At 44.6% G+C, this 13,828-nt stretch overlaps 1 protein-coding gene across 10 annotated transcripts in view; it reads left to right on the forward strand.

Moving 5' to 3' along the window:
* Positions 1-13,828, forward strand: part of foxp1b (forkhead box P1b) — a 129,530-nt gene that overhangs the window by 54,897 nt on the left and 60,805 nt on the right. For all 10 annotated transcript variants that reach the window (XM_084704634.1, XM_084704624.1, XM_084704625.1 and 7 more), the window contains one exon: positions 1,748-1,926. In XM_084704634.1, the coding sequence (XP_084560760.1) occupies positions 1,759-1,926 (168 nt within the window). In that variant the 5' untranslated portion in view covers positions 1,748-1,758. The remainder of the gene's footprint in view (positions 1-1,747; positions 1,927-13,828) is intronic.

Raw genomic sequence — 13,828 nt, forward strand, 5'->3', positions numbered from 1 at the left:
TGAGCAGGGTCAACATCTGTCTGGAGGGAGAGGGGGCTAAGCCCACGAATGAGGCCCAGAGACCAGTGAGCAGGGCCCTGAGCCTGGGTCCAAGCTGAACTGACAGGCCCAGAGTGAGGGGGCGTTGTGACTGAACCAGTGCTGGCCACCTTGTCAGATGACTCACCAGGATGTACTGCCTGCATTGAGCTTACGTCTACACCCTACTCTACAGTGGAGAGATAAACAGCATTGTGAAATGCAGTTTTGGCACCAGTTCTATTACTGGTGCCAGTGGCACTACACCCCTACCCATTGTTTGAAAGTAGTATTCATGAGCTTCATTGTATACCAAAGACGGACTATGTCTCTTCTTTTATAATTGTGTTACTTATTTCTAAAAAGAAATGATGGAGTGACATGTTATCAACCTCAATTTCCTATTTGTCGGAGTGCTGGTGTGTTCCCATGGCCCTGCAGTGTCTCAGTCTGGGTCTGGGTCTTGTTTAGATGAACATCTTAGGAGACGCTGGCCCTTAGCTGAGCACACATTAACACGTATTGGCCCTCCTATTACAAGGCTTTAATGCAACACTATAAATTTGCATTTAGTTCAATTTTTACCTTCTTTCATGATGAGGCCCAGTGTTTTAAGGGCATTTATTCTGCTTCATATAAATAATTAATCAGCTAGGTTAATTTACTTCTGCCTGACTTGGTCAGCTTCATTAACTGCCCTGGAATTGGTAGACTAGACGCGCCGCACCAGTGGGGCCTGTGATAAACACAATAGATGTAAATCTCACCGCTGATTTCAGGAATATAGACTTCAGATAAGCATCAGTGTTGCTGGCTCTCACCCCCTGAGAGATGGAGGGGAGTGAGGGCAGAGGGATGAGGGTGTATCTGTCTGGGTTGTCATTGCCCCAAAAGCTGAAATTAATGATTGACAATGGCATTAGGCTATGTGGCTCTTTAAGTATTGAGCTTGACTGTTATGTGCTCATTGGGCTTTCAGTTTATAGCATGTACTATATGAAAACATATGCACACGAGTGTACATCTTTTGTTTCTGTTTGTGTTTTTCTAAGGAAATTGAATTATTGCAGACAATCTTTTTGCCTGGACTCCTAGGGTCTATTTCAATTCAGTCCCATATTTTGGTGTTAATTGAGCACCCCTTTAGGAATTGCGTGTTTTCGCTCGGTCTCAAAATGGATGTTTCTCATGGAGATCCTTTGGCAGGCCCACACCATTGCCCTGTTTCCCATTAAAAAGCCATTCTGCGGTGGTTCTTCTGGGACCATACGAGTAAATATATCCATTTCCATAGAAAGTGTTTTGTTTGTGAGGGCGAGTGTTTTCTTGGGCTCCTCTGCTTTCCCTCAGTGAGGTTGGGTTCCTTTCAGATGTGTGCTGGTTTCCCCTGTACACGCCTGTAGCGGAGAACACAAACAGAACCTGAGCTGTACTCCTTCCTCCTACCCAGCACCGGCATGTCATCTGCAAAGGATCTGTGCCGGAAAGACAAAACAAAAGAGCAGTTCATTACTGAGTGGAAAGAGAAGGAATTAGAGTGTGTGCGTGCGTTTGCTTCACTGAATACAGTGCAAGCAAACAAACAAGAAACAGTCGGGCATGAACCAATAGGAAAACCTGTAATAAAAGGGAAATTATATGGGAAGGTTATGACATGTGTTTACAGTTAGGGCCAGAGTTGAAACGTGTGCTTGTTTTAACAGCTGCATCTCCAACTCTTTGCTCTCAGGTTGTTAAGTCATGATGCAAGAATCTGGGACGGAGGCGACAAACAACGGCCCAACCAATCAAAACGGAGCAGTGAACTTGGAGGGCGGAGCCAGAGAGGGCAGGGACACCAGGCCTGAGAGTGCTACTCCGTCTGTGGACGTGACGGCCGCTGACCTCCTTCATCTCCAACAGCACCAGGTACACCCAGACCCCTCCTCTCACACCTGGCATCATCAGCCCATGTCAACAGCATCCCCAATCCCCCGCAAAGTGCTTGTTAATATTTTATACTCACCCGAAAGTACATCTAGTACATAAACACATTATTATTATTATTTATGTATATTAAGGGCATTTTTAATTTTTAAAGAAGGAGAAGTGCTCTCTGAGTGATTGTGTGTTTGGTTTCGGACGTGTTTACTGTAGCATGCATCATCTGCATTTTGGTGAAATATTTATTCTGTTAGTTGAACATATTTTAAGTGTGTAGGTGCCGCAGGATTGTGGGGACAGAGAGAGAGCTGTGGCGTCCAATGGGATGACAGGTTTTCCTTTAGCTCATTGTAAACATGCCCCAACCTTCCCAACGGATGCCACACTCCTCTACGTCCAACCAATAAGGCACAGGGAAACACGGCAGCTTTATTATTAGTGAAGCCCAAAACATTTGCGCCGTCTGAGACTTGAAGCAAACAGACAAGCTCTTTCTGTGGGTGTCAGTGTTATGTGTGCCACACGACACTGTGTCTAAGGAAACAACATTGAAAAGATCAGGGCGTCTCATGCTATCTCGGCCCTGCAGAAACACTGTGGTTGCTGTCAGGAGCTGTTTGGTGACGTTGCGCAGGCTCTGAGGTGCTGTCTCTTGTCACGCTGGATCTGTCAACATCTGTATGGAGAAAAGAACGATTCTGAAGAACATCTTTCTTTTGTGGGAACATATTGTACTCTTACCCATGTCAATCGGTGACTGTTGCCCCTACATAACATGATCATGCATTGTAACAAATACTGTATGTACTGTAGGTCTAATTGATAGATTCACCCAGCTGCAAAGTTCACTGAATATCAGGGAAGAGCAGAAAAAAAAAAAACTAAGAATATCCAACTGGACGTGCATACATCTGTCCAGCTCCTCAGTCACTCTGCAAGGCCCGAAGGCCTAATCCAGATTGCCTGTCCCTTCTATCTATTCTCCATCACTGCAGTCGTCTCCCCATCTTTTTCCATCTTAAAACAAGTATGTCGTCAGTGAGAAAATCACAGCCATGCTGAATTCATTACTGCAGTAGTCACACAAAACCGTGGATAAAATTTCAATAACTGCAGGCCACAGTTGAGTAAACAGTTGCACTGAAACTTAATTCCTGTTGACTTTTCCTTCATTCTTTGCCAGGGGCGCATTCTGATTCGCTCTGCAAAGACAACAGGGGTTACAACTTTGATCAATGTGAGGCAGACAAGAGAAAGATGGGGAGAGAGAGGGAGAGAGAGAGGAGTCTAATGTGTCACGGATGCACACTTGACACCGAGGGGAGAGGGGGAAAAAAGAGAACCTCCCTAGCATGGAGAAAAACATTCAGGGACAGCCTCCGTTTCCTAGTCATCTGCTCCGAGTGATTACTCTCTAAGATCAGGCATCTTCGACACAGAAAGTGACAAACTGGCTCTTTAGATTCCAGTAAACACGGGTTAGACCATCACAGCACCATTCTAACTCTTCATTTCAGTGTGGCACCTGTTTTCTGTTTAGCCCTCTGTGAAACAAATCCCTTGGTTAATTTCTGTGACAGACGGTGGATGCTGGAAACTGCGTTTGGTGTATTAATTGTTGCGTGTGATAAATGGTCCATGGTTGGGGATGAAGGACGAGATGTCTCACTTGGAGCTCCTGGCACTCTCCTTTGATAGGGTACTTACCAGTGGAGGATTCCTGAGAAGGCGCCTGTCGTTTTATTCTCCCATTAGACTAACCCAAGATTTCACTCATGCACCATGAACCATGTTAATTGTCCCTTGGGCATTAAGATCTTCGCTCAATTACTTGATAACTTTTACTTTTGTGGCATTTTGCAGTCTGTCTTTTAAGTTTTATTTGCTAGTTGCACTAATATACGGCTAACTGACAAGGAGAACTGGGTTTCTGTTTCCTTTGTTCTCATGGAAACATCCAAGTCACTTTTTCCCTTTTGGTGATGCTAAAATCAATCTAGAATTTTCAGTGCAAATATATTAGAGCCCCCTGAGTCAGTGGGAACAACAAATGTGGTGGTGGCATATCATTTATTCTTATTAGGGAACATAACCATGAAAGACAGTGCTCATTAATAAAGATGGGGGATAAAATAATTGTAATCTGTTTGATCATCTTGATTCTGACAGGGGAATTTATCTTGCCGACTAGTCAGAATTGGGGGAAGTGGACCATAAGCTTGACTTAAACATCTCTATTAGTAAGTCAAACATCAGGTGAAAGGCAGTGTAACGATTCCCTATCTTGCTTTTTAAGATTAGAGCAATTTTTGGGGACATTTTTTTGTATTTGCTTTTCCTGGCAAGCTTTTATCCAAGTTGAAAAGTGATGATATAGTACCTTGTGCTATTTCTTTACTTATTTTGATGCAACCCTCATATAGAAGATACACCCATCTCCTGTACATGTGTCACAGATTGAACATACATTTTTCAGTACCTTTGCTCCCCTATGGTAGGTCATACTTTGACAATGACAATTCAAATGGGGACATGTCGAATGCGGGGTATTGTTTACACAACCCTGGAACAAGTCTCCTTTTCTAACACTGTATGTCTTTGTTTATGTCTGTGTTTTTAACTCTTGCTTTTGGAGCAGAAGCTGTGGTTTTTGCTACGTCTTTCATGAGGAAGTGAAGATCCGAGCTGTGATAAAGAAAAAAAACAAATCTTTAAAAGTGCGTCCGTTTGTGCAATAGCTATGTGAAGGTTATGTGGGTTTTCAGTTTGTATTGTTGTTTTTTGTGAAACCGGATGGTATATTGTCCTTAGTAGCACATGCACCATAACAGAGGCAACATCAACAGAAAGGTTTGAATCTGTCACTAGTCTGCAAAACATACTGTATCAGTATGACGTGATGATTTATGGTCCATTTAGGCAGTGCATTTGTATCTCGCATGTTTAAGCAAGCAACCGATTCCTTTGCTAGAAAGAGGTTTAAATGATATAACTGAAGTATTAAATATTAATATCCTGTTACTTAGAAGTGTCCTTTTAATCAAGTTGGAGAGATTCCTAAAGAATTGCCACCCGTTCCCCAAGTGACGCAAATACTGTACACGGCAACAATATCATCAGAAAAAGAACAACAGCGATGGATAATTGCTCGTCCTTTATTGCAGGCCCATCCATCCTGCCGTCTTTGTCAGACAAGTGCTTTACAGCTTTGTTACAAATCGAAAGATAAGGCAAACCAATTCTGAATGTTTTTCCCCTTCTCCCTCACACACACAGTAAAAGGCGTCAGTAGCATTGCGTGTGGCGAGCGACACCTTGGCTCCACACGTACAGCCGCTGAAAGAGCTGAGCAAGCACAGGTTGTGTGTTTGCATCATTTAAATCTTACAAGGTCCCTTCTGGACACTGAGGATGTAAAGATGCACATCTCATCTACAGTACCCTCAATCCCCTCTTTACCTCTCTCTCTCTCTCTCTCTCTCTCTCTCTCTCTCTCTCTCTCTCTCTCGCTCACACACACACACACACACTCCCTCTTTCTATTGCCTCTCTCTCTCCTGGCCTCTCTTTCACTCTCACTCTGACTCTGTCCTGCTCTCTCCCTCTCTCTTTCACTATCTCTCTCTCACTTTTCTTCTCTCTCTCACTCCCCCCCACCCTCTCTCTCTGTCTCCCTCTCTCCCTCTCACCCTCTCTCTCTCTCTCTCTCTCTCTCTCTCTGTCCTTGTCTATCTCGCTCTGCCTCTCGCCCTCTGTGCAGCTCAGGAGGCAGTGCTAAGTGATAAGCCTCGGCATCACATGACTGTCTCCTCTCCCACTCCGCCAGGGGTGGCTGTGGCCTGGCCAGCTGTGTGACCAGTGATCAGACCTGACGGCATCTCAATGAGAGAGGTTAACAGCATTAAGTCGGAGGTGGGGCCCGAGGAGCTCTCACGCAGCAGATCTCTGCTGATTGGGTGCACTTGACTGTGGAGACCAGGGCTGCTGGAGCACAAGCAGTTTTTCCGATGAAATACATCCTGTGTTACATGGAACGCTGTCTTATCACTGTGCATTTGAATTGAATTCACTTTATTGTCAGTATGTTTTTTATTCTTCTTCCCTAGCAGTATATCTGTTCAGCGCTGCATATCTAATACCGAGGATAAAGGACAGTATTCTCTGTGTGGTTTGTGTCCAAGGGCTATGGCGTGTTATCCTCTCAGTGTGTTTCCTTCCTGAGGGTTGAAGCTGTGCGCACGCACGCACACACACACACACACACAAACACACATCCTTGGAGAGGATCATGTTAAAATGAGCCACAGTCTACTGCGTGTGGCTAGCGGTGTGTGTGTGTGTGTGTGTGTGTATGTGTGTGTGTGTGTAATGTTGTGGATTGTGTCTCCAGCATCTTTTAGTGCTCTCAGGTATCTGCTTGTAAACTGTTCATATTGTCAGATGGGGCTTGGTACTGGCTCAAACTTATTGGAAAATCTGGAGGAGCGGATAACATCAGTGTTATGACACTGCATATTGCCCTAAATTGCTTTATTGGTAAAATGATAGTGCTCGTCCAATTTGAATAATTTTATGGAATCCCTCACAGAACAGTTTAATTATGTTATCACACAACTGGCAACATCTGTCTTTATACCAGCACACATGACAGTTTTATTACAGGCTAAATTTCTTTGGTGGTTCTGGCAATTGATGTGTGATCTGATTAATAATCACACAGATGGAGGTGAAAATTGAACAGTAATGCGTTGGTATGTAGAAATGGAGAAAAATAATTACAAAACAAGAGAAGAAAACGACACGTGTCACTGAAAACTTCATCACTGTTTTTGTAAAGGCCTGAGCCTCACGCAATTTCATCATATTGCTTTTTGAGCACAGTTAATTGTTGCATTTCCTATTTTCTCCCAGGAACAGATCAGTTTAGAATGGTGATGATTCTGAAGCGTTTTTATTGTCAGAGATGTGCATGAGGAGTTTGAGAGGCAAACCACACAGCACCTCACCATTGTCTCGTGGACAAGTTCCCAAGATGGCCGTCTTGTAAACTCACCCATGTTGTTGAGTTCACTGTCCGGTGGGTCCTTCAAGAAGAGCAATGAAGTGCATGTCTCACGTTTGCATACCCCAGAGTTTAAAATAGTTGACTGTTCCATGGGTTGACATCCTGTTTACTCCCCCTCCCTGCCCTGCGCTCTGTGGGCAGAGGGGATCAGAGGAGTTGTTTGACAATGAGGTAATCAGAGAGCCTCTTTACCCCCCCTCCCCCCAGCCCCTCCTCCAACCCCACACCCCCCATGTTCCAACAAGACTGGATCGCTCCAAGGTAAGAGACTGTGCTGCAGTTTGGCTCCCATCTCAACACAGCCACATGAAAAGAACCAGTGGGGATAATGGATTTCAGGTCAAACGGTCACTGCCTGGAAAAGATGTTGAGGAGTGGTGGAGATGAAGGAGGGGGAGGGGGTGGGATTGAGAGAGAGTAATCTGTTGAAAGGTGTATTGTTTGTATAGTTTCACATCCTATATTTATCAGGCTGATGTAGTGGGTGTGGGTGTGCACATGCGTGTGGGGGTTATTTCTACATGCCCTTGCCTGAATGTTTGTGTGTGTCCCAGATAAGGAGCCCTACAGGAGTGCCTCCTATGAAAACGATGCGACTCTGCATGCTGGTATCATTAGGAAGCATGAAGTGGCTTCCATTGTGTGGCACCCGGATGGTCTTTGATGGCCGTGCCTGGTGTTTGTGCAGGAGAGGGAACTCTAAACTTGGAGCAGGTGTCTGGAGCAGCTGGTGTGGCGAGGCAGACAGGGAAACACGGCTGTGTTGCTTTAGGATTAGATGGCATATTGAGACAGATAAAACATCCAGTGGACTTTTGACTAATGCATCTCTGATATTTTATTTAAAGTCATAACTACATCCCCCCCCCCCCTGTGTTAAAGACACACATCACTCACAGATGTACATCACATCACAGACAGGCAAGCGGGGGCACACCCAGACTCACACACACACACACAAATGCAGTCTAATGTTGATCTGTTTAGTCAAGCAGCTTGTGTGTTTAGCGTTGTAAATAAGTAACCGTTTTAACAGGGCCTCAGGAGGCTTAGGATGGGAAAGTACAGGCCCAGACATGACTGGTTTTAATAGCCATTGTCAAAACACAGCTTGAGTAAAACACCATATTTCATGGTTAGGAATGTTTACATACTGTTGAATACTAATGCCTTTTTAGGAGAAGATATTCTTGTAGGATGGCCAATTTGACCCAATTTATTAGGGATAAAGTTAAAGATGCACAATGCCTCATGGGAAAACATTCAAGCACAGGGCTTATGCATTTTTAATGAGAGTTCTACTTTAAAAACTTCATAGAATTAATATGTATCAGGAAAGTATTCCTTACACTGAAAACTTCTGGGTAATTAATATTCATAGGCTGTGCTTGTTAACACCCCCAATGCAAGTGCAATGTAGATCCAATTAACATAGAATGGGCCCTAAGGAATTGGGCAGATAAGGGTTAAACGAGCTATTGAAATTGAAACTGGGACTTTCTCCCATTAAAGCACTTATTTGTTCCAATAAAGCCCTAATCCTTGTTGCTGCACCCACCTCTGATAGAGGCATCTAGGATGCTCCAGAGCTCTGCTCTTGGTTTAGGGTTTGCATGCCACAGAATGGCTCAGTTTATACCCAGATGGCACATGCTATGTGTACAGCAGGGGTGTGTCTGTTTCCAGTGGATGTGTTGGGCGGGCTGGGGCCAGGAGTTACTGATAGACAGGGGCTAATGTGAAAATGCTGTATTGAAAGCCTGATATATCTTATTCATATTCTCCACACACCCTGTAGATAATAGATGTCAGGGCGGGTTCCCTGTGTCAGCCTGTGGGTCCAGGCCCGGCTGGGCTGACACTGTGGTGAGAGCCACAGACTCAAAGGAGAGCAAAGCGATGTGCAAGTGAAACAAACAGGGTTTTTTTTCCCCGCCTGGAGCCTGTGAGCACGCAGGTCTCGGATATCGCTCCCCAGAGCATGTTGTGAAGCATGCGCCCACTGCGCCTCTCCTCGGCGCCTCTCCCCGCCGCTCCAGTAAGGCTCTAAACAAGTTATCCGCCTGATAGGATGAAGTGATGATGAAGGTGCTTGAGCACAACCAGAGGGATGCCACTCCGTGGCTGCTCGTTCCCCTCCCTGTCCCCATTCATCAGCTCTCTCTGTCAACAGCAGTCAACAGGAGAGGTGTGACCTTTGAACCTGTGCGGATGGAGAAGACGCACGGCGAGGATGGGGACATCTGTTTGTTGTGAAGTCGTTCAAGCACTTGCACTGCATCTCTGCGATTACAATACTGCAAGAGCACCCTCGCTGAGACAGAGCGGCGGCAGCATAGGCTATAAAACACTGAATATGGACAGGAAGTCTTTTTCATTGAGCACAGTCACTATAGAGGGTGGTGGAGACATGACCTTGTTGTTTATATGCTGGCTGAAGAGGTGGAAGGGAGATCCCTTCAAAGGACAAAAATGGTAATTGAAATACAGATGTGAAAACAATAATATATTTTATAGTTGGGGGGGGGGGTGGGGGAATGATACAGTCCACGACTGACAGCTAATATCAAATGACACACTCTACCAAAGTAAGTACAGTATATGTGGACCCTGTCTGTACCTCCAGAGTCGATTTGATTATTTGACGTGTGTTCTCCCATCAGAGTGTGTATCAGTGATTAATAATGACCCAGAGCGTTCAGGAGTGACGTGGCCTCTATTTGAGAGAAAAATGGCCGGGCCAACATGTGCAAATGAATAGCTGTATACCATTTAGAGAATGATATGCTGCTTCTATGATAGCATGGCTCCTCATAAATAAAAAGTGATGGCACTCTGGCATCCTGTGAATGACGTGCGCAATAAATACTGAACCAGGAACAGCCCTCGCATAAATCCTTATTCGCTCTTTGCCTCTCTCTGTAAAAAAAAAAGAAGGGATATATATTATTAACATTGAACAATAAAAACAAATGTTTTCTCCGCTGTTGGGAGGCAGGGGGCCCTGTGGAGCATGGGGTGTGTGTTGCCGTCTTGCTGTGGGTTCCAATGCTCTGTTGTTATTTGCTTGTTTACAATCTCTGACATGATGTAATGGGATGGCGGGGAAAGCATACTTTACTGTGTACTAGCCAGTAAATGGCACATATGCTTTCCCCCTTTTTTTTCTTTCTCCCTTGGTCTCTGTTTGCCTCTGAATTGTGAATATGTTCTACATTTGACTATGGGGACATGAGCCTTGAATATAAGTAACAGTTTCTTGCATTAGGTACTCCCTGGAGGTAGAGGGAAAATATCATGACCCTGCATGAAATGTGAATGTGAAATCTAGCAGAAAGAAATATTTATGACCATTTTCTGCTTGATTAGAGCTGGATGACATTGGTATACAGCGACTGGACAAAAGGCCGTGTTGCTTCTGGGCATAGGACTTAAAAGAGTTGTTTTGATAGGCCTGTGTATGTCTGTCTTTTTGTCTCTTTCTGGTTGGCTGGCTGGCTGACTAGCTACTCTAGCATGGAAATGTCAGTGTATGTCCAATAGAAGTACTCTGGGAGGTAGACAGAAAGACCAGACAGGCTTCTTCACTGCCACCATGCTGAACACTGATGTAGACAGATAGCCTTATAGCATCTTTACCACAGCCACAGCCCAGCTACACCCAACAGGAACTGGGTAGGTTACTTCTCTAAAGTGTATTTGCCACAAGGACTACAGTGCGTGTAGAGTATACTTTGTACGTCCTGAGTCCAAAGCTTGTTTAATATTATCAGACAGTATTTTTGTCATGCATTTAGGGTCAACATAAACATCATCCATCCAAGACTAAAGGGTTTTGAAATGTATAATGCAGCTGTATGGAAATGTGCCATGCAAAAGCCATGGTGTTTCATGTAATTTGTGTGTGCAGATGCTGTCAGTACCCTTCATATGCATACATATTTCTGAAACGCATACTTCTGCTACTGTGTTAATGTGTGTATGTCAGTGTGTGTGTGAGAGTGACCGAGTAATTTCCCTAATGTCTCCACTTATCGGCACAACTTCCTATCGTATAACAGTCCCCACTATACCACTTGTGTAATATGTTTTATAATTATGCACATGGCAATTTTTTCTTTTTTTCTTTTGTGGCGTCGGGGATAAACAGTAATTGTTGGAGCTTGCAGCAGGCTAATCCATGTTGTGGCATATCATGATAAGTGGCATATCAACATGTAAATAATCTGTTACTTACTGTATTGATGCAATTGTCTTTCCGGAACAAGCAACCTTCCCTGGCAACTGCTTGATTGTGTCTAGATTGGGCATACGACTGGGGAGATGCCAGAGCTCTTAGAGCCATTTCCTACATATCAGAGAGGAACAAAATTGAGAGTATGATTAATTTTTCAATTTCTCTCTGCGGATATCTAATAATTGTGCCCATAGATAGCCAAGGGCCCTTATTAAACATTAACATGCAGAAAGAAAGTTTGAATCAGAAAGATGGTATTTTGGATTGAATAATGTAAAATATCTGTAGGGCAACAGAGTAGAAGCAAACTAGTCCAGGTTTATTCTTCTAATGTTTTCCACCATCGTTGCTGCTCCTAATTACTGGGCTCTTATCTGCACACTCGACACTATATTTATTTTTTCTCATTGGAAAATGCAAATCCCTTCACCTTTTAAAATGTGCGTACATGTCAGTAATGTTTTTTTAAAGATATTATTTGAAATGTCACTTGTAGTCAGTGAGTGTTTTTAATTGGAATGAAAGTTTGGCAGATAAACCCTTTTTTTTCTTTTTGTATTCTCCAAGTATCGATAATTAATCAAAATCTGTGTCTGACATATGAATGCTGGGATCCTGGATGTGTTAAAGGGAATGTGCAATGTGGAACGTCTTCTTCATCAGGATACATTGGGTTTTCAGTTCCCCCTGTTGAAGGGGCGCTGTGCCTTTAAGAAGATGAAATAGTGAGGATCCACCTGGAGTTCTTCTTTCGTTCTGTGCTGTCTTCATCACTTTGTTCTCTTTCTCATAATATCATCTTCATCTTAGATAGCTGTGGCACATGGGAACTGCATTTGTTGATCAAATTTGGCTCGGCTAACACTGCCGTCTCCTCCCCTGAAGTGAGGGGATGTGCCTGGAATGCGTGGCTGAGCCGAGCCGTGGCACAGTGATTGATTGATTCTGCCTGTCACAGGACAAGATAACTGCATCAGTAAATACTCTGTACTGCTCAGCTCCCTACCCCCAGCACAATCACTATCAGGGCCAGCACTGGGCCACGGCGCACGCATGTTGGGAATTCATTGCCAGACTTGTATTGCAGCAGTGAGCTCCCTCTGTGTTTAGACCGTACTTAACTAGTCTAAACCAGGGTTTTGATAGGAATCAGTACTGCCAATTGAACAGTCGGTCATACTGTTCCAGGAGATTCAGCAGTTCTGAGGGGATTTCTGACCAAACTGTTTCTTTGTCTTTTAGATGCCTCTCTGTTTAGCTTGTGAGCTCATCGTGTGTTCTCTTCAAAACATCCTCATTTGAGATAGAACACACATGGCCAATCCAATCTATCTACTGTATCTCTATCTTAGATTGGTTTTGTGCTCTCATTCTTAGCACTCAAGCCCAATGAAAACAAGAAATGGTGTTCTTATCTTTTGAGTGAAATCAAGATAGGCGTAGGAGCCGGTGAGTTATTTGTGCTTGATTTAGTGGGGAAAAAAGAGACAGGGAAGGGACACCCATCTCATGTTACGGCTCACTATGAGTGAGAGAGCGGCAGTGTGTGTGTGTGTGTGTGTTTTGGGGGCTGGTGCTTTTAATCATGAGAGGCCTGTGTTTCTAATGTAAAAGTGTCAAAGATGTGCCAGAGTCTGGAGTGAGTGAAATCCGGTGGAGTGCTGTGTTAAATTGAAAAAGGGGCCCGTGGGATTTGAGGTTGAGGGGACTTGGAACCTTGTGTGTCGCTGCTGCCTGCTAGAGTATCACACGGTACTCTCTACCCTGCTCGCCTCTGCTGAATGCTCTCTCCTGACTGACAGGTCTTCACAGCCAACACTGCCTGGACCTGCAGCCATAACTCCCAGCAAGAGTTCTTGCTTGAAGCAAATACTGGTAAATGTCTAACTAGTGTTCTGTGACGCTAAACTATGGATCTAACACCATGAAAACCTTTTAAAGCAGAGTCTTTAGAAGGTTTCCAGACTTGTCATCTCACGAATGAATGCATGCTCGGCCTTCCTTTGTGCCTGTGCTTGCCCTCCTAGCTACATGCCCGGCCTCCAGCACCAATGCCTCATGTATCCCAGCAGCCTCCCTGGCTGGAGTGAGCAGGATCACTTCCTGGCAGGTGCACTGTGGGGAGCCACAGCTCCTGGCTTTTTGCTGACTCGTCATCGAGAAGGAGAAAGAGAGAGAGAGAGAGAGAGAGGGGGAGGGGGGGAGAGGGGGAGGGAGGGAGGGAGGGAGGGAGGGAGGGAGGCAGGGAGGGAGGGAGGGAGGGAGGGAGGGAGGGAGGGAGGGAGGGAGGGAGGGAGGGAGGGAGGGAGGGAGGGCATATAAACTAGAAGCAAAAAATATAAGTTTATACACAATCGTGTGTGTGTCTGTGTGTGTGATCCATCTATTTTAACCACCTGAGCTCCAGCCAGAAAGCTGGTTTATCCCCATATTTCAAACAGATGTGGAGGAAAGTAAGACGTGCCTTACACGAGTCCCACAACCAAAATAATTATCTTTACAGCTGGATGTTTACAAAGTGTTTATGTGATAAACTGCAATGTGTCTCGCAGAGGCGGCTTTCATGTGTTAAACACGATAAATGC

The sequence above is a fragment of the Hypomesus nipponensis genome, chromosome 9 (assembly GCF_054491055.1).
Source record: "Hypomesus nipponensis isolate SF chromosome 9, ASM5449105v1, whole genome shotgun sequence".
Taxonomy (NCBI): domain Eukaryota; kingdom Metazoa; phylum Chordata; class Actinopteri; order Osmeriformes; family Osmeridae; genus Hypomesus; species Hypomesus nipponensis.